This window comes from Xenopus laevis, chromosome 2S (assembly GCF_017654675.1).
Source record: "Xenopus laevis strain J_2021 chromosome 2S, Xenopus_laevis_v10.1, whole genome shotgun sequence".
Classification (NCBI taxonomy): domain Eukaryota; kingdom Metazoa; phylum Chordata; class Amphibia; order Anura; family Pipidae; genus Xenopus; species Xenopus laevis.
In genome coordinates this window covers 39,224,134-39,249,625 of record NC_054374.1, presented here as the reverse complement: position 1 = coordinate 39,249,625, position 25,492 = coordinate 39,224,134, and the positions used below count along the sequence as shown (strand labels likewise).

General features: G+C 38.8%; 1 protein-coding gene across 2 annotated transcripts in view; it reads right to left on the bottom strand.

Annotated features, from left to right (window-relative positions):
- rap1gap2.S (RAP1 GTPase activating protein 2 S homeolog) overlaps window positions 1–25,492 on the bottom strand; it is a 440,223-nt gene that overhangs the window by 351,224 nt on the left and 63,507 nt on the right. Inside the window, exon 1 of one of the 2 annotated variants that reach the window (XM_041583679.1) lies at window positions 2,332–2,553. The exons of the other annotated variant lie outside the window; for it this stretch is intronic. Within the exon in view, the coding sequence (XP_041439613.1) occupies window positions 2,332–2,375 (44 nt within the window). The 5' untranslated portion in view covers window positions 2,376–2,553. Of the gene's footprint in view, window positions 1–2,331; window positions 2,554–25,492 lie in introns of those variants that run through there. 2 annotated transcript variants of the gene reach the window in all.

Sequence of the window (25,492 nt, the reverse complement as noted above, 5' to 3'; positions counted from 1 at the left end):
ATGGCTACTGAAAGCAGCATTTGCTTAATTCCTGATTATTGCTTTTTAAACAATGTTGCAAAAGTCTTGGATCCCCAGGTCTGTTAATCAGCTGCCTTGTCTTACATTGTATCAACAGTCTGAACCACCAGGGCAGAAAATAGAAAGGGACAAACACTGCTTTCAATAGCAATACATATACCAATAACAATTTGTAATGAATATATATTCACAAGTTGTGTAGAAAATGTGTTTTGCACTGACATTTGCTTTAAACCTGTGCTTAGGCCTCGTAGCGAGTAAATAGGGCACATTTGCTTATCACACCACAGTGAGATTTCTTTTTAGTCTAACACAGGCTACTGAGGAAATGCTTGAGCTAGCACCTATTCAGAGGTGGCAGAAGCTTCAGGGCTCCCCGGTGTAAAAAAATTGGAACAGGAAACAAGAAGGCCCAATTGCAAGGAGCACATGTTGTAGCAAGTATTTAATAAAAGGGATTTGTTGCAGTGATACTTGTGGCCATACTGTATTTGTGTTTGTAAATGACCCCTTCGGTCATGTAACTACCAGTTGAGCAGCTTACGTGTATAAGCATCTGGGGCTGCCACCCCCCAAAGAGCCACTATGCTTGCCCACTAAAGTCACTGTGCACATACCCCGAAGCCCAAAGGTAAGTGCAAGTTGTACATATTCTGGTAGGGGGGGGGGCAGACGAGGAGCCACGGTTCAGCTCTTGCACCATGGCCCAAGGTCCCTAGCAGGGCTACTACTGCCATGAGTCAAGGTGAGAACCTTACCAGGCGGCAGTAAGCGGCCAGTTACAAGGGGCAGCAAAAAGCCCCCTCCTGTAACATTAAGACCCGAATTTCTGTGTTTTAACCCTGCTAGTGCAGAGAGCGATGCAGTCCCACTTTGACCCTCTCTGACGTTGATGTTTTAAGCGTGTTGATGGATAGAGAGACAGTATCGGGGCTGCTGCCTCAGGATTGCCCCTGGTCTCTAGTAACACCACTGCACAGTGGCGGAACTACCGGAGGAGCAGGGGGTGCGATTGGGCCAGGGCCCGCACCATCTCAGGGCCCCCCGGCAGCTTGCGCACTGGCGATTTCCGCCCACATCGGCTGATTTCCGGCTAGATAATCTCCAGGTGACCTCCAGTTACGTTACTGACTGCACCACTTGTAATTGATGGAAATCTGCAAAACTACACTGGCTTATGATTTGCAGCAAAAACCCTCACAGCCACTGGCACAAGAAAAGTGTTATTTATCATTTACAAAATCTGATTACGGTTCTCTGGCCTTGTTAATAGTGACGTCTGGAACTCTGCATGCCATAATGACCAAATGGTTCTGGCAATTACTAGACACACAAAATCAGTGCAATCGCATTTATAATACTTTAAGGTCAACCAAGGCTGAAAGAGGCAGAAAAGGGAGACAAATCGTTAAAAAAAAAACTTTAAAAAAAAGCAGAGAAAATGAAGACCAACAGAAAAGCTGCTAAGAATAGGATATTCTATGATTAAAAGTGGAACTACTCCTTTAAATACCTAAACATGAGCATTTTAGAAAACAATAAAACTAGATCCTTTCTTTTCACCAGAGTAGGGTGACAGGTATGTTAAAAAAAAGTCTCCAGATATGTAGGAGAGCTGGGGCCTCAATCTCAGCGAGAAAAACATGGGGAGGTCCAAAATGAGATTCTTTTAACTACTATTAAACTACAACTCCCAGAACCTCCCCCAGTACATTCTGGAAGTGGCAGCACAAAAGCAGCTGAAGGCTTTTCAGGTTGAACATCCCTAATATACACTATTTATATTGAAAACACTCAACAAACCTAACACAAAACATTTCTCATGGCACCCCTCAGGAGCAAGGAACCCATGGTAAATGTCATTTCTCTCTGCCTTACACTAAAACCATTCTAGTTTCTGATCTTTCCATTTAATTGCTGCACTGAGCATTGTGAAGTGAATATACCTGCAAGAGATTTCAGTTCGTTTTTTTGTTGGTGCGCCCAGACACTGACAGAAGAAAGCTGACAAGGAATAAATGTGTGGCAAGACTGTGAGCAATAGCACAGTGTGAATTGCTTTCATGTACTGAGCTTGCTGCGGGAAATAGTTAAAGCAGTCAAAATCCCTCTAAAATCCTCAGAGCCAGGTTCCTTTCATTAGCAGAGCATGTTTACTAGGCTGTCAGTGCAGGAAGACGCCTGCAGTTTCCTACACCGTGCCATGTTAGTTCCCCTTTAGGCAGTGACAGGGACAAAAAAAAAAAGATTTTGCTCACTGGAAGCAAATAATGACAAATGGTCAAGTAAAGGGAATAAGTAGAGACCCACCAGCCATAACCTCCAAAGGAGACGCTGCGTTTTCTTCTGAACATCTTGGCAGTTTCAGATCAGCCTGGCGTCACTAGCAACCACCTCTGCACTTGGCTTCAGCACGGCCAGATGAGAAAAGATGAAGCCCCTGGTATAAATGCCAAAATGCTGCTTGTTCACCACTGAACTCTCAGGCTGCAACTCTCGAGGGTAGTAGGAAAGTATAGTTTCCTGCACTAGGCTATGGTTTGCACACTGAGCCTTTTCACATTATCTGATTAACTGAAGTTCTCTTTATGTGAGGAGGAGCTCCCTTGCTTACTGGTTTTTTTTTTTTCTAGCTGAATACAATTGGTTTCGTTCCTGAGCAGTGCCCGTTACACATTGTCAGGGAGAAATGTGAAGAACTGCATGCCTTGGATTGCAAAACAGTTTTTAAAAGGACCTTTAAAGGAGAAAGAAAGCTACGGAGGCATTTTATAGCCAATAGATTAGCTGCAATCTTGCAAGCTAGAATGCTATTTATTCTGTAGAATGTTTTACCATATCTGAGCAAAAAGCTGTAGAAGCTCTCTGTTTGTTTAGGATAGCAGCTGCAATATTAGCTTGGTGTGACATCACTTTCTGCCTGAGTCTCTCCCTGCTCACTCATAGCTCTGAGCTCATATTAGAGAAGAGAAGGGAGGGGGGGGAGAGGAGCAAACTGAGCATGCTCACGCCCAGGGCAAGGAGGTTTAAACTGAAGGCAGGAAGTCTGATACAGAAGCCCATGTGTACACAACAGAAGGAAAGAAATGCAGTGTTTCTTTTGACAGAGGACTCAGAGCAGCATTACTTTGAGGGTTAACTGGTATATTTAGGTGGACCTTTCTGATAAGGCTTACTTAGTTTTAACCTTTCCTTATCCTTTAAGTTCAATACCACATGCATAGAACCATTTTCACTAACACTTGCATGCTAAATATCGTTCAACTATTTGGCATTTATAACTGCTGGGGAAGAGGGGCCTAAGCCATGCAACATTTAACATTGTTCCCCATAACCTTTATCTCCCCACAAAGATGGCATACATAAATGCTATAAATACTTAGTACTAGAACTATTGCTGATTCCCCTCTCCCCAATCACTTGTACCTACAAGCTGGGATGGAGGATGTAGGTGGCCTGAAGATGACAGCAGAGAGTGGGTGGGGATTATTTGGTGAAAGTGGGTCACAGAGTTCAACTCCTGGGATCTCTCAACAGGATTTCATTTATATTCCATTAAAAATCTTTAGCAAGTGTATAAAGTGCAATTGAATTTTCGTTCTGGCAATTGTCTTGCATTTGATGGTATGCCACCCATAACCAAAGTGATTGTAAAGTTAAGTAAAACCTTTCCTAACAACTAATTTTTATACTTTGTATTTTTAATACATTTTAATTCTAAGCAATTTTCCAGTATGCTTTATCAGGGATTTTAAAGTTATACATTATCGATAATTGAAATCATGCTCCCCTCCCCTGGGGTTGCACATGACCCCTCAAGAGTGTGCTTACTATTCACTTTCTATGTCTCATTCACAGGGTCCATGTTTACTGACTTATCGCGGGCTTGCAATACCACAGGCTTTATTTAACTCCTTAGAACTCAGGTCATCTAGCACTTACTGCTAGGATGCAGTCCAGAACAATAGAGGGAGCCTCTTGTTATAAAGACTAAGGGCAGTTACTAGATCCATGGGCCTATAGCAGCAAGCCTCCCTCCCACAGGGCATACAGTAGGTTGCAAACTGGGACTTCCTATACCAATACCAATTAAACCCTATGGTTCCCTATCGGCAAGAAAAATTTGCACATTAGTCACTTTAACATTACCATTGTTAGATAATAACTAAATGACATAAACAATGGCAGGCAGGATTCTGACTGATGGTCACTACAGATCTGAAAAGGTGGCCATTCACGATAAGATCTGCTCATTTGGTGAGGTCACCAAACGAGTGGATCTTTCCCAATATGCCAACCAAAGGCAGATCGCTATAGTGTTAGTCTGAAAATTCGGCCCCCGGGGCTGAAATATTGGATTACAACAAATAGAATGGGAGGAACAGAATGAAGACTGCCTCAACTAGCCAATGCGGTCCTTGATCGCCAAAAAAAATAAAACCTCCCCATCGATATCTTGGCCACATATGGAGCGGGGAGACCCGTTGGAAGCCCCCATAGACTGGCAGATAAACTGCTGAATGGGTCTAAAGGGCCGATCTCCACAGCTTTAATCTGCCTGTGTATGGCCACTTTTATACAGTCTGATCTGCCTGATCTGGAGAGTTATTGGACAACATTTGGAATTTTGGACATCCCCTTTAAAATAGAAATGTATTTATTACAATTAAAATATACAGAATATGCACCCACACAATAGAGCAAAAGAATAAAGCCAGAAATCAGAACTATGCCATTGTATTAACTGGGGCAGAATAAACATGCTATTATTTAAATACAGTAAATGATACATGAACAATTCCTCCAAGTACTGTATTCAAGAAGATGCTTGGCTGTAACAGGCATGTTAGGATGTCACAGGAAGGTGATTGTCATTTAACATTGCTGTTAAAAACTGGAATTATCAATACATTATTGTAAAAATTTAATTGATACTGTTTAGGTGCAAGTGCATGCAAGTGTGTTAAAGCTTGATACAAAAGTATTCTACCTTTAGGCTAATGGCTAATATAAAATTATGCATCCCCAAAAATACAAAATCCACTTTGTGCTAGCAGGCTAATCTTGTGCCAGTCAGTGCACACACATATGAAATGCAAAAGACAGCGGATTGGCTTTTTTCTTGTTGGCATAAATATGTATTTATAAACAGGAAGACAAAAAAAACATGAGTTGTGTGATAAGAAAACTCACCCAGGACTTATACACAGGTGGGGGAACCTTGACTGCTGGGGCCAAAACCTGTTTTTTTTCATACATAGGCTAACCCCATTGGCTGACTGTTGGTGGGCAACCAGTAATTCCCATACACCTTTATTCCTTCTTATTTGTCTTATTTGTTATATACTTGATCACAGCTGTGTTGGTACTGGGTTTGGCCCTAGTAGCAGCCATGCCTTATTTTGCACTCTTACTACTTACCGACTCCAAACAAAATCAATACATTTTTTAGCACCCACCCAGTCTGCAGAGACAAATATTAATTTACTTACTACTGCAAGTGCAGTGTGCAAAATGCAATTTTAGGTGCAGTTCAGTGTGCGAACTGTATGTTTTTTTTCCACGCAATGCATTTTTTTTCCACAATTCCCACCCTAGGCATTTGAACTTAGAGCACACCCAGTTGGCATGTGTGGCATAATATCACAACTGATGTAATTTCCACCCACAACACACAGAAATGTGCTTCACACCCGTCATCCCAAGCTTAGCCACTGGATTTTTTCACAAGTCTTTGGCAGTGGCTGGGGAGATTGCACAATTGCACTGAAAAGCTTGGATGGCGTCCGTTTTTTTGACACAAGCGCACAGAAGGAAAGAGGGAATAAAGGTAAAGGAGTTTGTATTTACAAAAAGGCAGAATTAAAACCATGCACTAAATAATTGACATATGATTTCTCTGCCCTATGGGTAGAGATTTCATCTGGATTTAAGTTTACAGAAAAAATTATCACTGGTGTATGCTACAAACAGCCCAGAATAAGTGAGGAGAATGCATGGCTAGATTTTCAAAATGAGGACCCTAGGCCAACCAACCATCTGACAGCTTCCCCCCCCTCCCATCCTGTTGGTAGGGTTGCCACCCGGCCAAACACCTGCCAAGGCGGGGGCCAGTATTACAAATTTGAGCAATTGAGTTATGTACCTAAAATCGTGGCACCCTGAGCCCAGAGTTTTTATGGCCTTTCTACAAATCCGAACCTGTGTGAATAAATCCCATCTACTTTCACAAATGGAAGAAGCTTCACAATTTTGTTATTATGGGTGACTTCGGTTATCCAGACATTGCATGGAGTGATGGGGTAGCCACGTTGGTAAAAGCTTTTGTTAATATGCTTAATGTTAGCATGCTTAATGACAACTTTTTATTTCAGATAGTTAAGGATCCTGCTAGGAAAGATCGTCTTTCAGATCTGGTAATAACTAATAACACCAAATTTATCTCCAGAACTTGTGGGTGCAAATGGAACATTTTCTAATTGAACTGGTGTTGTTAAGGGAGCACATTTTTATGATACTAAATTGGACAAAACTAGAAACTATGCAAAACCAAAAGTTCCTTGCACAATGCTGCCATTTTGCAGAGAAATGTGACTAAATTGAAGATGTTGGCAGCAAATTGACAAATGAAGTACTATAATAAATGTTGTGCACTTTGATACAAACAAATGCAAGTTATACGTTAAATGGTAGTATAGTATCTTGTGGCCTCCTAAATTGAGAAGGATATGAGTTTTTTTGTAGATAATGAACTCTAATGTCAGTCAGTGGCTACTAAAGGAAAAAAGTCTACTGTAAAAAAGGGCATTAACAGGAGTATGCAGTGCAGTTTGGGGCTCCAGTCCTTAAGAGGGATATAAATGAGCTGGAGAGAGTGCAGATACGAGCAACTAAACTGGTTAGAGGGATGGAAGACTTACTTAAACTATGAATGTAGGCTATCAAGGTTGCTTTTGAGGGGACATGATTAATGTTTACAAGTACATTAGAGGACAGAGAGCAGGGTATATTTCTTCACACAGAAAAGAACAAGCAACACGAGGCAGTAAAAATGGTTCTTTACAGCAAGGGTAGTGAGGTTGTGGAATACCTTGTAGGATGATGTTGTGTTGGTAGATTCTATTAATGCCTTTAAAGGAAAACTATACCCCCCAAACAATGTAGGTCTCTATAAAAAGATATTGCATAAAACAGCTCATATGTAAAATCCTGCTTCATGTAAATAAACCATTATCATAATAATATACTTTTCTAGTAGTATGTGCCATTGGGTAATCATAAATAGAAAATTGCCATTTTAAAAAACAAGGGCCGCCCCCTGGGATCGTAGGATTCACTGTACTCACAAACATACCAACAAACCATACATGTTAGGTCACATGAGCCAATTAACAGACAGAGTTCTGTCTTTTGCTTCAACACTTCTTCCTGTTACAGTTAGAGTTGAAGTATTTCTGGTCAGGTGATCTCTGAGGCAGCACAGAGACCATCACAAAATGGTGGTTCAAGGCAAGAGATGTAAAAGGGCAATATTTACTTAAATATATATTCCAGTTTGGTAAGATTCTTTAATATGCCACTTAATATGATATGAACTATCTGTTGCTTAAGTGTTCATTTTGGGGGTATAGTTTTCCTTTAAGAGTGGCTTGGTATAACAACCAATGCTGTAGTGATCTCAGTTAATCTACAGTTAGTTTAGCATACAATTTAGGTGAGGATATATGATTGTATGCTTGTCATGATATGGAGGTCATATTGGGGGTTGAATTTGATGGAATATTGTCTTTTCAAACCAAAATTAACTATGTAACTACAATGTACTTGATCTAGGGGTAGTACAAACCATGTCACTACAAATATATCTGTTACATATAATTTTTTTCTTGTTTAGAAATATAACATTTTTACAAATTTGAAATGCAAAAGAAACTTACTAAAAATATAATTTTAAAGTATGCCTGTTTTATTATTTTATGTCTTACACACCAATCATAAATTTTTCAAAACCATGATAACTATGAATAGAAGGGATTTTGATTGAAGGTAACCAGCTATATAATTGTTCATGCGTATTTTTGGAAATTAAACTTTATGTTGGTAGGGCACCTGTTATACAGAATACTTGGGACTTGGGGTTTTCCAGATAACTAATCTTTCCATTATTTGGATCTTAATGTATGAAGTCTACTAGAAAATCAAGTAAACATTAAATAACCCAATAGGCTGGTTTTGCTTCCAATAAGGATTCATTATAGCTTAGTTGGGATCAAGTACAAGTTACAGTTTTATTATTACAGTGAAAAAGGAAATCATTTTTTAAAAAAAAATTGATTATTTTAATATAATGGAGTCTATGGGAGATTACTGTAATTACAGTAATTCTGAGCTTTCTGGATAACAGATCCCATGCCTGTAGTGTACTCCATTCATTTACAGCTCTCAATCCTGGATGGAAACTGATATAATGTTGGTTATATGTAATGACAATTGAAAGTGCACCACAGAGAAATTCTCTGCCCACTGTTTAAAATAAAACATTTGCACTTCCTTTCTTCATAACTGACATTTTCTCTTCCCCATATCTAATTTTTCTCTGTATCTGTATGTACATTTTGTTGTCTAGAAATAAAAATGCCATTGCATAATGAAGCTGAGTTCTTTACAAAGCAACACAAACACAATTATCATTATCCCTTGCTGAACAAGACTCCCCAATCCAATCATTCTACCCATAAAACAGAATGACCTAAAAGAAAAGGCATCAGGGAAGAGTCTGATTCAGGGAAACGTGTTTGTGCATTACCATATGAATATGTTCATAATCTGCAGAAGGCAAATTAACTGGTATCAATTGCACATTTATTGGGGTTTTTTGTGAAAAAGCAAGCCAAAAGTAAATGGGAGAGTAGTACTCTGAGCAACAAAAGAGGGGGAGCAATGATTCAGGGAGCTCCCTGTGACAATAAAGGTATTAAGTGTCGTCAATAGTAAAGGAGTTGGGGTGATGCTGGTTGGATGTCCAGGGTGGAGGGGAATGGTTGTGGTTAGATCTGTGCATGAGTGGAGAGGCTATCCTTTTTCCACATCTATGTTCTTCCCCTATCATGTTTTCTTTCTCGCCCACCCCTGTCCCTTTAAACATTAACACTGATCCTTATCTTGATCATAACGTTTCAGTTTTTTCCCTACGCTACTCCTTTTTTTTCGTTCCTGTTTTTTTAACCTTTTCTGTGCAATTGGTAAATGAAATGACCTCCATCACTCCTACCCTATTTTATTTTCACTTGAAATTCACTGATTAGCACAGATTCATGTAATTCATATGAATGGATTGTAAACCATTGAGGTTTCCATAATAAAAAAGGTGAAAATGTGTATTTTTGGTATGAAAACTTGTGACAGGCACATCTATTCAAATAATTTACATGAAGTCAGGGGGCCTATCAGCTCCCATCAGGAGAAGTCTGGACCAAGGAGAAAGCTTGGGTAAAAGTCCAAGTTCAGTGGTATGCAACAGGGGTCAGACGAATATGTTGTCAAATTTAGTCAAAGGTCCAAAAGGCAGGCAGGAAGAATCAGAGTCAGAGCAGAAGTCAACAATTTAGGAATTTTTGGAATCCAAGTCAGGAATTCCTATATTCGTGCATTGAACCCATGACCTGGAAGTCCTTTTATTTTAAATTTTCACCCACGTGGTTCCTAAGGGAAGGGGCGCATTACACTGTGAGCCTAAGGGAATTGTCCCAGCGAGCAGATAGACAATTATTATTTTGAACTGTGGAAACAGGTATAAGTTTGTAAACAAAATATATGTATATTTATTTTCCTCATTTCAGTTAAAGATTATGCTCCTATTTTCTCTTTAAAGAACTACTGTAAACTACACAAATATGCATTCCTCTCTTGATTAGTGGCCAAGGCTCAATGGGTTTCCTAAATTTATATTAAATATGAACAAAGGAAAAAGTGGGAGGGGAGAAATTGTCAGCATTGTGCATATTCTTTCTGTGATTTTTATTAGTTTCCAACATAAATATTTAATTAGGCCCTTATGAAAGCAGTGCATTTCCTATCACATTATTCTTCTGGGTTACTTTTTAAGTTCTATTTGTTTGCCTAGTACAGTTATAAAACTGAATTGTTTTGTGTTTGTTTATTTATTTGTGCCTTTTGTGTCTTTTAACTGTGCAGTATTTTCCCCATTCAGCATCAGACTGCACACAAGAGTGTGGTGGTATCTAGGAAACAATAATGAGCAAAATAATATTATTATAATTATTTGCTCATAACCACAACATTTGTGGAAATCCTATGATATCTTTATATATATTATATTTCCAACATTTTAAGACCACAATGTAGCAAGTTTCCAATAATGCAAATGCATTAACAATTAACTTACAGTATGCAATAAGCATTAAAACACCATATCCCCTAAGGGAAGATTTACTAAGGGCAGAGACACACGGTTCAGGGAGATTAGTCGCCCAGCGACAAATCTCATTTTTTTTTCGGGGCGACTAATCTCCCCAAACTGCCTTCCCCTTGGCTAGAATGCAAATGCCGACAGGGTGGCACTCGGAGCACCTCGTTTTCCACCCGAAGTTTCCTCGTGAGGCAACTTCGGGCGACTTCGAAAAAACTAAGCGCTCCGAGTCCCATCCGCTGGGAATTTGCATTCTAGCTGAGGGGAAGGCAGTTCGGGGAGATTAGTTGCCCCGAAAAGAGGAGATTTGTTGCCAGGTGACTATTCTCCCCAAATCTGACCGTGTGTCTCTGCCCTAAAATCAGGGAAGCCAACCTGTAAGCCAAACTACTACATACCAAATCTGTGTGGCAACTGCAGGAGCACATCGGTGAAATGACCGTTACACAAATAGTTTTGTAATGCCAGTACTAAATGCACTCTTTATACAGGGCAGTCTTGATTGTTGGATCTTAAAATGGATTAGGTTTAGCAAGAGTTTGGCAAAGATTTAGGGGGGTTTACTAAAACTCAAAATGTTCTAAATTTTTTTCTTAAAGTGGTTGTTCATCTTTGAGATAACTTTTAATATGATGTAGAGAGTGATATTCTGAGAAAAATTGTAATTGGTTTTACTTTTTTATTATTTGTGGTTTTTGAGTTATTTAGCTTTTTATTTAGCAGCTTTGAAATTTGCATATTAGGCAATCTGGTAGCTGGGGTCCAAATTACCCTAGCAACCATGCATTGATTTGAATAAGAGACTGGAATATGAATAGGAGATGGTCTGAATAGAAAGAGGAGTAATAAAAAGTACCAATAACAAAACATCTGTAGCCTTACAGAGTATTTGCTTTATAAAATGGGGCAGTGACGCCCCTTTTGAAAGCTGCAAAGAGTCAGAAGAAAAAGGCAAATAACTATAAAACTATAAAAAAATAAATAATGAAAACCAACGGAAAAGTTGCTTAAAATTGGCCATTTTATAACATACTAAAAGTTACATTAAAGGTGAACCACCCCTTTAAGAAACCACCAGTAAACTCGTTTCCACAAATGTCAGTCATTTATCAAAAGATCAAAACTGAAAAAGCAGGAACAAGGGAAAAGTGGCAAAAAAGTCATGAAAAATGTAACTTTTTTTGCGTTGTCGCTAGGTATGAGCGAAGTCTTTATTAAAAAAATCACACTTTTTTTGTGCTTTTTACATTCAGAGTTTAGTAAATAACCCCCTAAGTGTGTTATTCTAGCTTTATACAACATCAGTGGTAAATCCTTTCTATAATTTAGAAGGGGTTTTGACATCAGGATAATTGCTTAAAAAGGGAAGAACATTAGGCTTATAACAATCCTTTGCATCACAAAATAAAAGAGGAACTGGAACTTGAGTTCTGCTTTTTATTTACCAACTTGCAGCCAGAGGCAAAACTGGTTTTAGGACAATGGTGGAGGTTGGATCAGTTTTGTGTACAGTAATATTGTATAGCACTGATTCATATCTGTATTTATATCATTTACTGTATTTTCACATTTACATTTATATATAATTTGATGGAAAATGAGGTTGATGTTGTAAATGTGAAGTGTATGAAAGAGAAACACTGTTTGGGTTCAGAAGTATACGGTATCCTGAGAACCCGTGAAACCAGGATTAGCAGATTGTTTTGTCTGTGTAGAAGATCGTGTCAGGAATACAGAGGAGGTTCTACTTATTAAATGTCGAACTATGGAATGCTTAGTTACTAGCACAGAAAATATATTGTTAAATAAAAAATGTTTAATTATAAAATTAACCATATTTCTATCATGAGCAGTAAGCAATAAATAAGGTGTGTTGAAAAATCTGCTCCAAAGTTCTTCATGCATATTTAGACATGTATTTTATTTATTTCCTGGTATTTATACAGTGCTGACACGTATCAGTAGCGCTTTCCAGAGATTATATTACAGATATTATACATCATTCAGGAGAGAGATCACTGGTCAGCCCCCCACAAAGTTATGCCACTGCTAGGTTCATGGTCCTGAGGATGTAATATCAGCAGTATTGATAATGGGCCTTATTTACAATCAGCAAAAGTGCTGGAGCACAAAAATCATGCCCAATTACCTTCAACAGGGAAATGGAAAGTTTTTTTTAGTGAAGAAAAAGAGTTGTTTCAAGTGTAACTTTGTGGTTGTGGATCCTTCCTCTGACCTATTGTGAAATCCTGCCTGGAGTGTTTCTGGTTCCTGATCCTGTTCTCATGATCCTGTCCTGATCTGATCGGTACTGTCCCTGCCTGTTGCCCAACTACACTATCTGTTCCCTATCCTTCCTGCATTTGTTACTGTGCCCTTGCCTGCCCAGAACTTCACCCTTAGTTCTCTCACATTAAGACCTGGCGGCATTCGAGTAGCGGAGGGCTCCTCCTGAAGTGAAAGACGGTTGTTAGAGGTAAAAACGTGAGCCGAGAATGGGACCTTGGGGTTTGTTCTGGGTTATGGGATACCTTATGTTACACATATGCTCAGATATTGTAAATATTGTGTTAAGTACAGCAGCACAAAACAATCATTGGTTATTGAAAAGTCTTCATGGAATAAGTTAGAGACAAATCCAGTATTATAATTATAATAAAATGTGTTCATCCACTTAGGCCATTTAAAAAAGCGAGTAAAAGGGGAATCGGTTAACATGCCTTTGTGTGTCATAGCAGCTTTGCAATTCATGAACCACAATCACATGCTTCATGCTGCTGGAAAAATGGCACCTATTTCTGTAAGACTATTTTGGATGCTGGACTTGTACCTGCTTTAGATACATTGACCCTTCCTACAGTACATTAACAATTTGTCACTTTTTCAGGCCTGGCTGGCGGTAACTCTCTGCAACTACAACTAGAGCATACAATCCATACAACTCTCTCACTGTAGCATTGGAGGAAGGAATACATGCTAACTTCTCACACACACTTTACACCTACTTCTATCACCAGTGGTTCTTGAAAACACAGTTAACAGCTTATTTGTTTTAACTCCACCTCGAACCTCTTTCAACAGACTCATAGATCTCACACGTATTACTTAAGGCTGGTATACAGTATATTCAATTCACATCATTTGGCATATTCATATCCCTGATGGCATTGGCTACGGCAGAGGATTATGTAGAGACTTAGGTAGTTAAAAGGTGGCCATTCTCCAGACTGCTCTCCTCAGTGGAGCCACTGGCTGCTTTGCTCACTCTCTCACACTAGAGTGATCTATAGCAGGAGGCAGCCTTCACATAAACTAGTCCTACATTACAGATCTTCTCCTTTCTTTCAAATAAAGAGTAATTAAATCTTAGTTAGGATGAAGTACAAGGCATACCTCCCATCTGCCCCGTTTTGAGCGGGACAGTCCCGCTTTTGACAGCTCAACCCGTAGTCCCACATATGTTCTGAATTGTCCCGATCTCCTGCACTGAACAGCCAGAAAAAGATACAAAGTTTCTAACTTAATTGGCTTTTGGCACAGAGCCCAGAACAGATAGTTAGATACTTTTGTAACAGTTTTAGATAAGGAGGTCTCTTGGGAGAACTAAGACTCACATCTTAAAGTGCAATTCACCTTCATTAGCAAAACTGTAATAACACATAAAAAACACAGAAATGTGTTCAAACTTTCATAACCTGGACATTTTATCAAATGTACATGGTAATTAGGGGGTGTGGCCGCAAAAGTGGGCATGATCAAATAATTTTGCTGCGCTATGTGCACCAGATCTTTCTGTTTACAATATGTTGGGAGGTATGACAAGGTACTGTTTTTTTTATTACTGGAAAAGGAATGGAAAGGAGGAAAAGGAAATCATTTTTAAAAATTATTAGAATTGAGCCTATGGGATACAGCCTTCCCGTAAATTGGAGCTATCCTGCACTGCTTGTATGCTTTTCACATCTTTAACTTACTGCGTATTAACACTCTACTTTTTCTTGTATTGGAACGAGCCAGTGAAATTAAAAACTTAAATTGAACAAAAACAATAAGTCTAGTGGGCAGCCTCATGAATAGCTTACCTGGCAAAGACCTAGACTAGACAGACTTCATTGTTTTATGGGGATTCTGCATTGTGTTCCAAACATTAAAGTGGTTTAAACCACATTTTGCCTGCAAACATCAGAACAACAGTATTTTTGTACATACTGTACCCTAAGCTGTTATTTTCTTAGATATTTCAAATGGACAAGGCCTAAGTACTATTCTAGGCTTGTGAATCTTTCCTCACCTTTCTATGGTAAGAGGTAGGGCAGCTTTCTGCATCATGGTTAAGAAAATAAAATTAAAGTTCATCTTGCGTTTTCAGTATCTTTTAAAACATCTCATCTACAACTTGATTTTATGTAACTAGGGAAAGATTTTTATCAGCTGTGTTTTCTCATATCCAGGCTATGCTTATATTTGCTCGCTACTATTTTTTATTTAATTAACCATTATCAGCCATGAATCATGTGAACAACTGGCTACTGTATCTCATTCCCTTGTTTGTCTAACACTGACTTCTGTTCTGTACATTCACCTTTCCCTCTACGCTTGTTCATAATATGGGTACCAGACAAGCCTTTAGAACCTATTAGAACAACTCTATTGATTTTAAAGAAGAGGGAAAACTAAGCACTTCTGCAAGGAAGAAACAGTGAGAAGCAGGAGTTTGTGATCAGCATTGCCCTCACTTAGGCAACAAAGGGGTCACCATGAAACCAAATTGCATTGCAGTTCCTTACTCATAAATCTGGTTTCACAGCTCTGGTTGCATTGCAGAAGCATTCTCAGCTATTTCTGGCTTTACACCACTAAGGTACATGTGATATTTTCATTGTTATAGTTTTTTTTGATACATGTTATAGATTTGAGTACTCCCACAGCACAGACCTATACAGGAAATAAATTTGTATGCACTACAGCTTCCCAGCAGCTTAACAATTCAATCAAACTAATGTTTGATAGATTAAAAACCAATTATTCAGTTGTTAGCTTCCCTACAGCTAGCATAATTTTTTTGTAATAAACATTGTGGGCCTTATTTATCAAAGTCTGAATTTCTCTGAGTATTTTAATCAAAAAAGTCTGACCAAACTAGAATCCACGATTGGACCTTATTTATTTTTAAATAGAACTATTTGATCAGAAATGGATAATGTCAATTAAAATGCTTCTCCGCATTTAAGAGTTTTCACTACCTGTAGTGGGTTCCCATTAATCCCTGTTTTAGCTCCCTTTACCAACCTTGGTCCCTATAAAAAGTGACCACCTTCAAGTATTGATTCCAGTTTGGCCCGGTTGCAGGGAGGTGTCCCCGGATTTCACTTTGAAAATCTATTAACCTTACTATAGCAAAGTAAAGTATTAATTAAATTATGTAACAGAGAGGGAAAAGATTATAAACATGAAGTTATAAGTAGCTAGGGTTGCCACCTTTTCTGGAAAGAAATACCGGCCTTCCTATATATTTCAATTTTTTCCCTATTAATGACATTGGGATCAACCATCATTTTTACCGGCCAGGTGGCAACCCTATAAGTAGCAAAACCACAAATACCTAAGCAATATATTGCATACAGGTTTATAATTGTTTGTACCATATACAATAAAAATAATTTCTGAACTACAGAGGCCAGCGACATATTATTAAAGGAACAGTAACACCAAAAAATGAAAGTAATGAAAATATCATGTACTGTTGCCCTGCATTGGTAAAACTGATCTGTTTGCTTCAGTAACACTACTATAGTTCATATAAACAAGCTGCTGTGTAGCCATTGAAAAAATGCTATATGGCACAGGATAAACAGTGGATAACAGATAACATTATGTTCTACAGAGCTTATCTGCAATCTGCAGTGTATCATGAGCCTTTTCTTTGAATGACTACCCCCATTGCTACACAGCAGCTTATTTATATAAACAATAGTAGTGTATCTGAAGCAAAAACAGCAGTTTTACCATTGCAGGGCAACACTGCATTATATTTTTATTACTTTAAAACAATTTCATTTTTTGATGTGACTGATCCTTTAAGGGTTAAAAAGGAAGCATACCCCTTTTTTTTTTTTTCAATTTGCAGGTTTATTGTGTAATAAAGGCATACATAACAGTGATACGTTGCATTGAAGAAACTCACAAAAAAAGCCTACATATCAACATCGCATGCTATACAGATTGAGGTAACACAGTGAAAATAAAAGATAAGAATAGCAAAACCAAAGTAGAAAAAGAATACAAACAAAAGAGAGAAAGAAATTAAATAAAATAATACACGGCAGTACATGGCAAACACTCAGGCAAGTAGATAATCACAATAGAACAGGGCATTCAGTAGGCTGTGAGAAATCTCAGAAGCAGAGTCATTCAAAGACAATGAATCAATCAGCTGTAATGGGGTGCCACGGGTCCCAGATTTGAGCACATTTAAGCTTAGCATCCACAGAATCTGCTGCCATGCGTTCCATAAGTTCCCTTGAGTCCAGATGTTGCAGTAAACAAGATATGGTAGGGGTCACATTCAGCTTCCATGTCTGCGCAATTAGCGTGACCGCAGTATTAAACACGTGAAATAGTAATTTCGGGTTATCATAAGAACAGTTATCAGGGTAAATCTGCAATAGTCCTATTTGGGGCTGGAGGGGCAGGTCACAGTTCAGTCTACCCTTAACCAGAGCAAACACTGCAGCCCAAAATGGTTGAACTGTAGGACACAGCCACCACATATGCAGAAGGGAGCCAATCGCACCACAGTTCCTCCAGCAAAGCGGAGAGTAGTGGGGTGACATTTTAGCTATTCGTTGTGGAGTAAGGTACCAACGGTGTGTTACTTTCGTATGAGTTTCCACATGATTAGTACAACATGAGGCCCCTTTCGAAGCCGTGAGGCATCGTTGCCATTGATGTGACGTAAATTGGGTTTGTAAGTCTTCCTCCCATTTTAGCATATAAGGGAATTTAAAGTCTTCCGGCAACTGCAATTGCTGTTGGTAGCAGTCCGAGATAATCGCTCTACCATTCCATGCTGCGTGACAAAGGTATTCAATTCTGGTACGAGGCCTCATGGTTTTAACGTTGGGAATGTAGGATTGCAACAAATGAACAATTTGAAGATAAGCATAACATTGATTTCGAGGGAGCTGATATTTATTAACGAGATCATCAAAACTCAACAAGGAGGAAACAAAATATAGGTGACCAATAGTAGAGATACCCTTAGAGTCCCAGAGATGCAAATTAACATTAGGAATAACGTATTTCAATGCCAATATAGGGGTGAGCGGGGAAGGAAAAGTGGTGAGCCCTCGATTTTTATTTAAAACATCCCAAATACGTAGGAGGACTGTGGTCGTTGGTAATAACCCTAAATTAGGGGGCCGAGAATGCTGGGGAAAGCATACCCCTTTTTTAACAAAAATCCACAAAATAAAGTTTGGAATGAACCTACTTTTTGCCTTTTGTTTTCACAAATATCCATCAGTGCACATCCTGCATAAACAGAAGTCAGTTATGCATGGGTAAGTTAATTATCTGCCTTATAAGAACCAAACATAGGGTAAGTAGCCTTAATTTCCCAGTTTAGCTCAAGAAATCCCAAAAATCATAGATTTTTTGGGATTAAAACAATAGACAGAAAGTATGTTCAGTCCTATTCATTACACTTGAGCTGAAAAGGGGGTATACTGCCCTTTAGAGGACAAAGAACCATAGTTGTTGGAGGTTGCCAATTGGTTGGGCACCTCCTAGTTGCTTATATCCTACCCCTGGCAGTGGTCCTCTTCAAAAAGTGAACCAGTCTGGGCTACTTTCTACTTTACTCATACTTTATTTAGAGCAGTCTGCCAACAACTGACCTCAGGCTTCCAGGTATGCCTCCAGTAGTGATGTTGCTAGCAGCTATAGTCCAGCAACACTGGACTTTTACAGAAGACCTAAACATCACTCTGTATACCCTTCTGATGTCTAATTACTGGGTAATATTGGAACCCAAACTGTCCAGTATATCTTCCCGAAGTCCTGGTAGGATGATTCTCATTAGAACATCCTTTTGTAGCTATTACATGTCTGGAGAGTGGAGATTGTAATCAATATTCTTTAAATATGGCACTTTCCCTTTGAAAAAAAATAATTTCATATTTAATTAAAGAATTGCACTATAAAAGGGCCACAATCACAGGAAAATTACTAATTGGTTTCTTACTTTAAAGAAAGGATTTAGTTTGATAACACAGTACTGTAGTGATGATTGTCACCACATATTAGATATTAAAGGAACAGTAACACCAAACAATTAAACTGTTTTAAAGGAAGAAAAATGGAATTTAGTGTTTCCCTGCACTGAAACAAATGGTTATAAACTCTATATACTAGAGTTTTTATAAACAAGCTGCTGTATAGACATGGGGGCAGCCATTTAAATTCAGGACACACAGCAGATAACAGATAAATTCTGAAGAATCCCATTGTATACTATAGAGCTTATCTGCTGTGTATCATGTGCCCTTTTTTCAGCTTTGAATGGCTACACAGCAGCTTATTTATACAGACTTTAGTTGTTTTTCTAAAGCAAACACACCAGTTGTACCAGTGCAGTGAAACACTACATTATATTTTCATTACTTTAAGACATTTAAATATATTTGGTGTTACTGTTCCTTTAAGGTTAGAGACTCACCATGGATGCCATCACAGCAATCAATGTGAGCCCATAAATGAATGGAAAGTCTGGATCTAAACTAATGTCAAATAATGACACACTTGAATTGTGTCTGTGGCATCTGTTTACTAAAGGACTTTTAACATTATCTATAACTCATTATCCATTCAACTTAAAACAGTGACCAAGTTTATTAAACTATAATGCGTATAAATCATAGGTTAGGTGTCCACAAACAGGGGGGGGGGTCAATTTTGCATACCTCACAGCTAACAGACTGCTGTAACAGATAGTGGTTTAAATGTCCCAATTTGTCCTTCTCAGCTCTTGTAAAAAAAATTAAAGATGGCTGTGCATTCCACTGTGGAACGCAAGGCTATTTTGGGTTTACAGAAGCCAGGCATAGGGAGGAGGCGAGAGAGAGACAAGCATCTTGGGAGCAGCAGAAATTAAGAACTTTGGAGTCAATATTCCAGCTTTGCAAGTGTAGGTGAGGGAATGCTTTCAGTCTAACCATTTCTATATTCATCTTACTGCTAGGTCTGGAGTTAATGTAGTGCTCACTGGCATTTTTCAGTGATTTTACTGGCTTTACTCTGGGGTTAAAGGAGTGCTCATTGGGCATTTACTGCCAAGTCTGTGGTTAGAATGCCCATTATATATTTTTTTTAGTGATTATACTGGCATATTGAGGGTTAATATACCCTGATTATGTAGCAATTATACAGGCACATTTTAGTGTGATATCCTGATTATCCATTTTCTGTAGCAATTATACTGGTACGTCTGGGTTTAATATGCAGATTATCCATTTTCTGTAGCAATTATACTAGCACATCTTGGGTTAATATGCTGATTATAGATTTTCTGTAGCCATTATACTGGCACATTCCAATGTAATATGATGATCATTAATTTTCTGCATCACTTATACTGGTACTTCTTGGGTTGATATGCAGATTGTCCATTTTCCGTAAAAATTATACTGGCACATCTGAGGTTAAAATGCCCATTATCTATTTTATTTAGTGATTATACTGGCTCATCTTTGGTTGATACGCCTATTGTATTTTTGTAGTAATTATACTGGGATGTCTGGGGTATGTTTTTTTAGAGGATATGTTCACAAGGTGCACATAGCCAGAACATTTTTGCAGAACGACATGGAGTAGATTTTCATTAGGGATGCACCAAATCCATTATTTTGGATTCTAAAAATTCAGGCGAAAACTGAACCGAATCCAAATCCTAATTTGCATATGGGAAAACATTGTTTACTTCCTGGTTTTGTAACAAAAAGTCACACGATTTCTCTCCCCACCCCTAATTTGCATATGCAAATTAGAATTCGGTTTGGCCTGGCTGAATCCTGGTGAAAAAGGCTGAATCCTGGCCGACTCCCAAACTGAATCCTCGATTCGGTGCATCCCTAATTTTCAGGATTTATATTCTGTACCCCACGGATATATACGTTTTGAGCGACTTTAGGGTGGTTACAGACGTTACTATTGGGCGAGATTAGTCGCTCAGCAACAAATCGCCTCTTCTTCGGGCGACTTATCTCTGCTAAATGCCTTCTCACTGGCTAGAATGTAAATCGCCAGTGGGATGGCACTAGGAATACTTCATTTTCCAATGTTGCCCTGGAGTTGCCTCACAAGGAATCTCCCCCAGTAGCCACGTCTGCCACCACCCTTATGGGCTTTTCCAATATTGTATACAGGCTTAGTCTAAAAAAACAGATTGTTCTTGCTTGATGACTTTGCCCCTCTTGGAAAATTTTCTGCGGACGCTGATATCTAAAATGTTTCACAATAGTTGGTGTTAGTTACACATATGTAGGAGCTAATGTCAGCATTCATTGCGACAAGTTGAGAGTTTTCGGGTTTAATTTAGGGAAACTTCATTTTCTGCTATAAAACTTGTGGATTTTTGGCAAAAAACTGACTTTTTGACATGAAAGTTTGTTAATCAGCTGGCTTCTTTTACATTGATTCAAAAAACACAACTACAGAACAGAAAGGGTCAGCCAGATATTGATTTCAATTGCAGTTATAATAAAAAGTAACTTTACATTACTTTTAGTTTTTATGAAGTATAGAGTGAAATTCTGAGACTATTTGCAGTTTATCATTATTTGTGATTTTTGAGTTATTTAGCTTTTTATTCAGCAGCTCTCCAGTTTGCAATCTCAGCAGTCTGGTTGCTAGGGTCCAAAAGACTCTAGCAACCATGCACTGATTTGACTGAGAGATGGGAATATGAGTAGGAGAGGCCATGGATAGAAAGATGAGTAATAAAAAGTAGCAATTAGTAGCCTAACAGCGCATTTGTTTTTTAGATGGGGCTAGTGACACCCCTCCACCCCCATTTGAAAGGTGGAAAGAGTCAAATGAAGACGGTGAATGATTAAAAAAAAAATGAAGACCAGTTGAAAAGTTGCTTAGAATTACCCATTCTATAACATACTAAACATTAATGTAAAGGTGAACAACATCTTAAAGTTGTAATTAATGGGGAACTCCGGCTTCCAAACCAAAATTTGATAAAGAGGCCCACAAAACACAGAAACCTCTAATATACCCATCACAGTTACCTGTTTCTTCAAAAAGTATGAATAAATGCCATTTTTTAGCCATTATGCTATAATCCAGCTGTTTAACAGTTCTTCCCTTTCTGCATCATTTGAAATCCTGGCAGGGAAGGAGGGACTAAACACTGATGTTACAAATTGTAACAACTTCTCCACAGCTTACAGACAGCATGCATTAACTACATAACCCACAATGCATTGCACTGAGATATTCTGTTCCCTATTGAAATCACGTGTGCAGGGAATTGTGGGGTTTGGAGGATGCAGCCTGAGGAAAGATGGCTGTTGATACAAAGTAACTAGTCAGCCAGCTCAGCAAAGTAGTCAGACAGATCAGCAAGAGAGCAGGGGGTAAGGCTTAGGGAACTGTCAGAAACCATTAAAAATCATGAAAAGTCTACATATTTTTTAATTGATGTATGTTGCAAAGTTGTTTGAAATAATGTTTAATTTTCAAAAGCTTAAGTTATGTTTTTTTTGGAGCTCCCCTTTAAATACACATCATAGATTTCCTGTCTGAAGCCATCCATCCATCTGTTAAACTAGCAATCCACTGGGAAATGTGGGGTGTTGTAGTGTAGAGGCAAGACACCACGTTAGATCCCTAGTGCTGTGGAGCATAACCAAGACAGGTTGCACTACCTCCTAAGAGAGACCTACTTGCAGTATTTCAAAGTATGAAGGTTTTCCACGGTTTGCTTTGAACGTACCTAAAGATCTATACTGCCTGAATGATGTGACCAAGTTTTACTCATTCAATAAATAAGTTGTTGGCCTGAAGGAACCCTCTGGACTGCTGTTACTTTTATCCTGGTTGAGCTGGGCACCAGGAGACACATATGATTCACCTGAGGTTAAGGTGCTTAAAGGGGCCGCTACACACTGCTGGGAGTTGCAGGGAGTGGCCCACTGCCTAAGGGTATCAGGGATACAGATGCAGCAAGTCACACTACTATCAATACATATCTCAAGCCCACCTATGGGTGTGCTGCAGTAGATTAATGCCAGCTGGTAAGCCTGAGTTTTGTAATTGTTATGCTTCTCACATGGGGGAAATTTACTAAGCAGCGAAAATTCGCCAGCAACGGCTTTGCACCCATCGCAACACTTCACCAGGCGAAAATTCGATGGGAAAAATGCTGAGTTACTAAAATGCAAAGTTTCGTCCTGGCTAACACACGCTGGCGAACTTTCGCTAGCGTAACTTCGGCAATGCGAGCAAAGTGAATAGGCGCTAGCATTAAATTCTGCCTAGCGCAACTTCGCTAGAGGTCTTACGATCAGGCTAATTTGCACACCACGGGAAATTTAAAGTTAAATGGACTTCTTTATGTTACATGCTACATCTAATACATTACATTTACACTGATAACTACACATGCCAAGGGAACCCTAATAAAGTCAATTGAGTTGTTATAATGCCCTACCGAAAAGCCCAGTGTAAAATAATGTTCCCTTATGGTATAAAATGTTTGGGGGAAACCGGTTACACAAAAAAATATTTTTAAACACTTTTGCAGCCTATCACCCTTAAAAAAGGAAAAGACGCCAGCGTTTTTTGGACTTAAAAGTTTTTGCACTCAAAATATATGATTTAAGTAGCTGAAGATTGAGGATGTTCTATGCACTCCATTGCACTTCGCCTGATCTGAGCTGGCGAAGGCAAGTCTGGCGAAAGAGGTAACGTTCAGTAAAATCCACATTTTAGTGAATTTGCGGAGTAACATCCATTTGTCAGAGCGAAAAGTCGCCTGGCGTTAGAGTGTGAATCACCGCTAGTGCCTATCTCCTTCGCTAGCGAAGTGACGCCTGAGTCCATTAGTAAGTCCCTGAAAGCAGTGACGCTCGTGAATCGTCGCCAGTGCCACTTCGCCTTTTAGTAAATCTGCCCCATGTACATTACCAAGCTGCATTGCCAGGGGCCTTTTCTAACATGATTCTGTCTATGTGCTGAGATTATAGTCACTCAGTGCTTCTCTCCCAGTATCTCATAAAGACAGAATATTTTCCTGCTCAGCAGACCAGAGACTTCTGTTCTCTGTCATTTCCTGTTTGTTTGCATTCATTGTGAGAACAAGCCAACTATTAATATTTTACAGGAAACTTGCTAGTTATATCCATGAAATAAAGAATGAAATGTAAAAGTTTCAGTATAAAAACAAATAAAGCATACAATAAAAAAATTGAATCCTACCACCTGGCTGAATTTAAACTATACCAAAAATGAAAAATGTGTTAATTCAGGTGAGTGCTGTACATGCTTTGTGTGTTTCACATGAATTTCACTGCTCCTTAAAGGGTCCAGACTAAAATCCTGTGCCCCTAGTCATCTATAGTTATGCCAGTGTCTCTGGGGGTCGGCATTGTGTTTGGATATTGGTAAGCAGAGCTGAACCACATTTAAGGGGACCTACTTCCAATGTGTAGAAATATTAAATGTTCAATAAAAAATATATTGCTGCACAGAGCAACAGTATTCTAAAATAGGATCTCACAGTGGGCCCCAACCAAGGACAATTCAGCTCTCTTCTTCATGCCATAGGTCTATATAATATATATATATTAGGGTTTTAAGTGAACCAGTCCCTGGTGGGCACATATAAACCAACAAGAGGTATATGAATGGGTATACAATTTAAATGGATGTAGTTAAATTAATACAAAAAGTCATAGAATTATTAACAAAAAAAAAACAGGTGTTAGAGTCCATTTAGTAAACATAGCTAACATTCTGATATGCACTTGGTTATTCTAAGCAACAAGGAAGGTATGTATGTCCCTGCCTCTTTAGATATTCTCTCTTTATTGGCACAGATACTAACTTACAGTAACATACATAGCATGCAGCGGAAAATTACATTCATATGTTATACAATCTTTTCTTTTGAGGCTGCCGAATTTCCCTTTCAGATGTAATTTTTCAACCCGCTGGCAAATTAAAATGGTCTTCAAAGACCTGATTTTAACACAAAAGTTTCCATTTACATTAAAATTGATTTTTTGCATTTTAAATTATCTTCTAAGGGCCCTCAACCGCTCTGCTGACGCAGAAAGGGACAAATAAATCTGTTTATCTTTTTCTGTAGAACGCAGAGTCCTTGACAGGAAAGTTCCTTTGATGTTGTCTAGTTCCTTTGCTGAATTTGTCTGGAGACAGGGATAAAAGATACACCAGGTATTTTCACCATTTCTGATTTGTAATAGATGCAAATCGGTTTTGTGCAAACAGCATTCAGAGAGGATGAGTAATTACTGGGCCAATAAAGGTTTAGCCAATTGTAAGATATAGCCCTGATGTTAATGAAGGCTCCTTATTCAAGTTGTAAGATGACTGGAGCAGTGTAGTTCATTAATCATATTCAATGGAAAGGTAGAATCATTTAATGAATAAGGACACTTACATACTGTGCTGTACATAACAGAACTCTTCTTTTGCCTACCCATAGCCCCGGTCCGTGTCTCCCCACCACTTGCAGGTCATTCCCGCACCATCACATGGCACCTCATGATTCACGTGTGCATACGCATGGAGGCAGGGGGTCTGAAGTGGCCAGCTTTGCCTAGCACTGTTTAAAAGATATGCAATCAGCCCCAGAGGACCCAACCCATTACTCAGAAGCAGGACAGAATTTGAACTGCCCAAAAGCAGTATAACCCAATAGCAACCAATAACCAATCCACCGTGTCCAAAAAAATTTGACGCATGTCAAAATGGTCCTGTGTCAAAATAATTCTGACGCTCATTGAC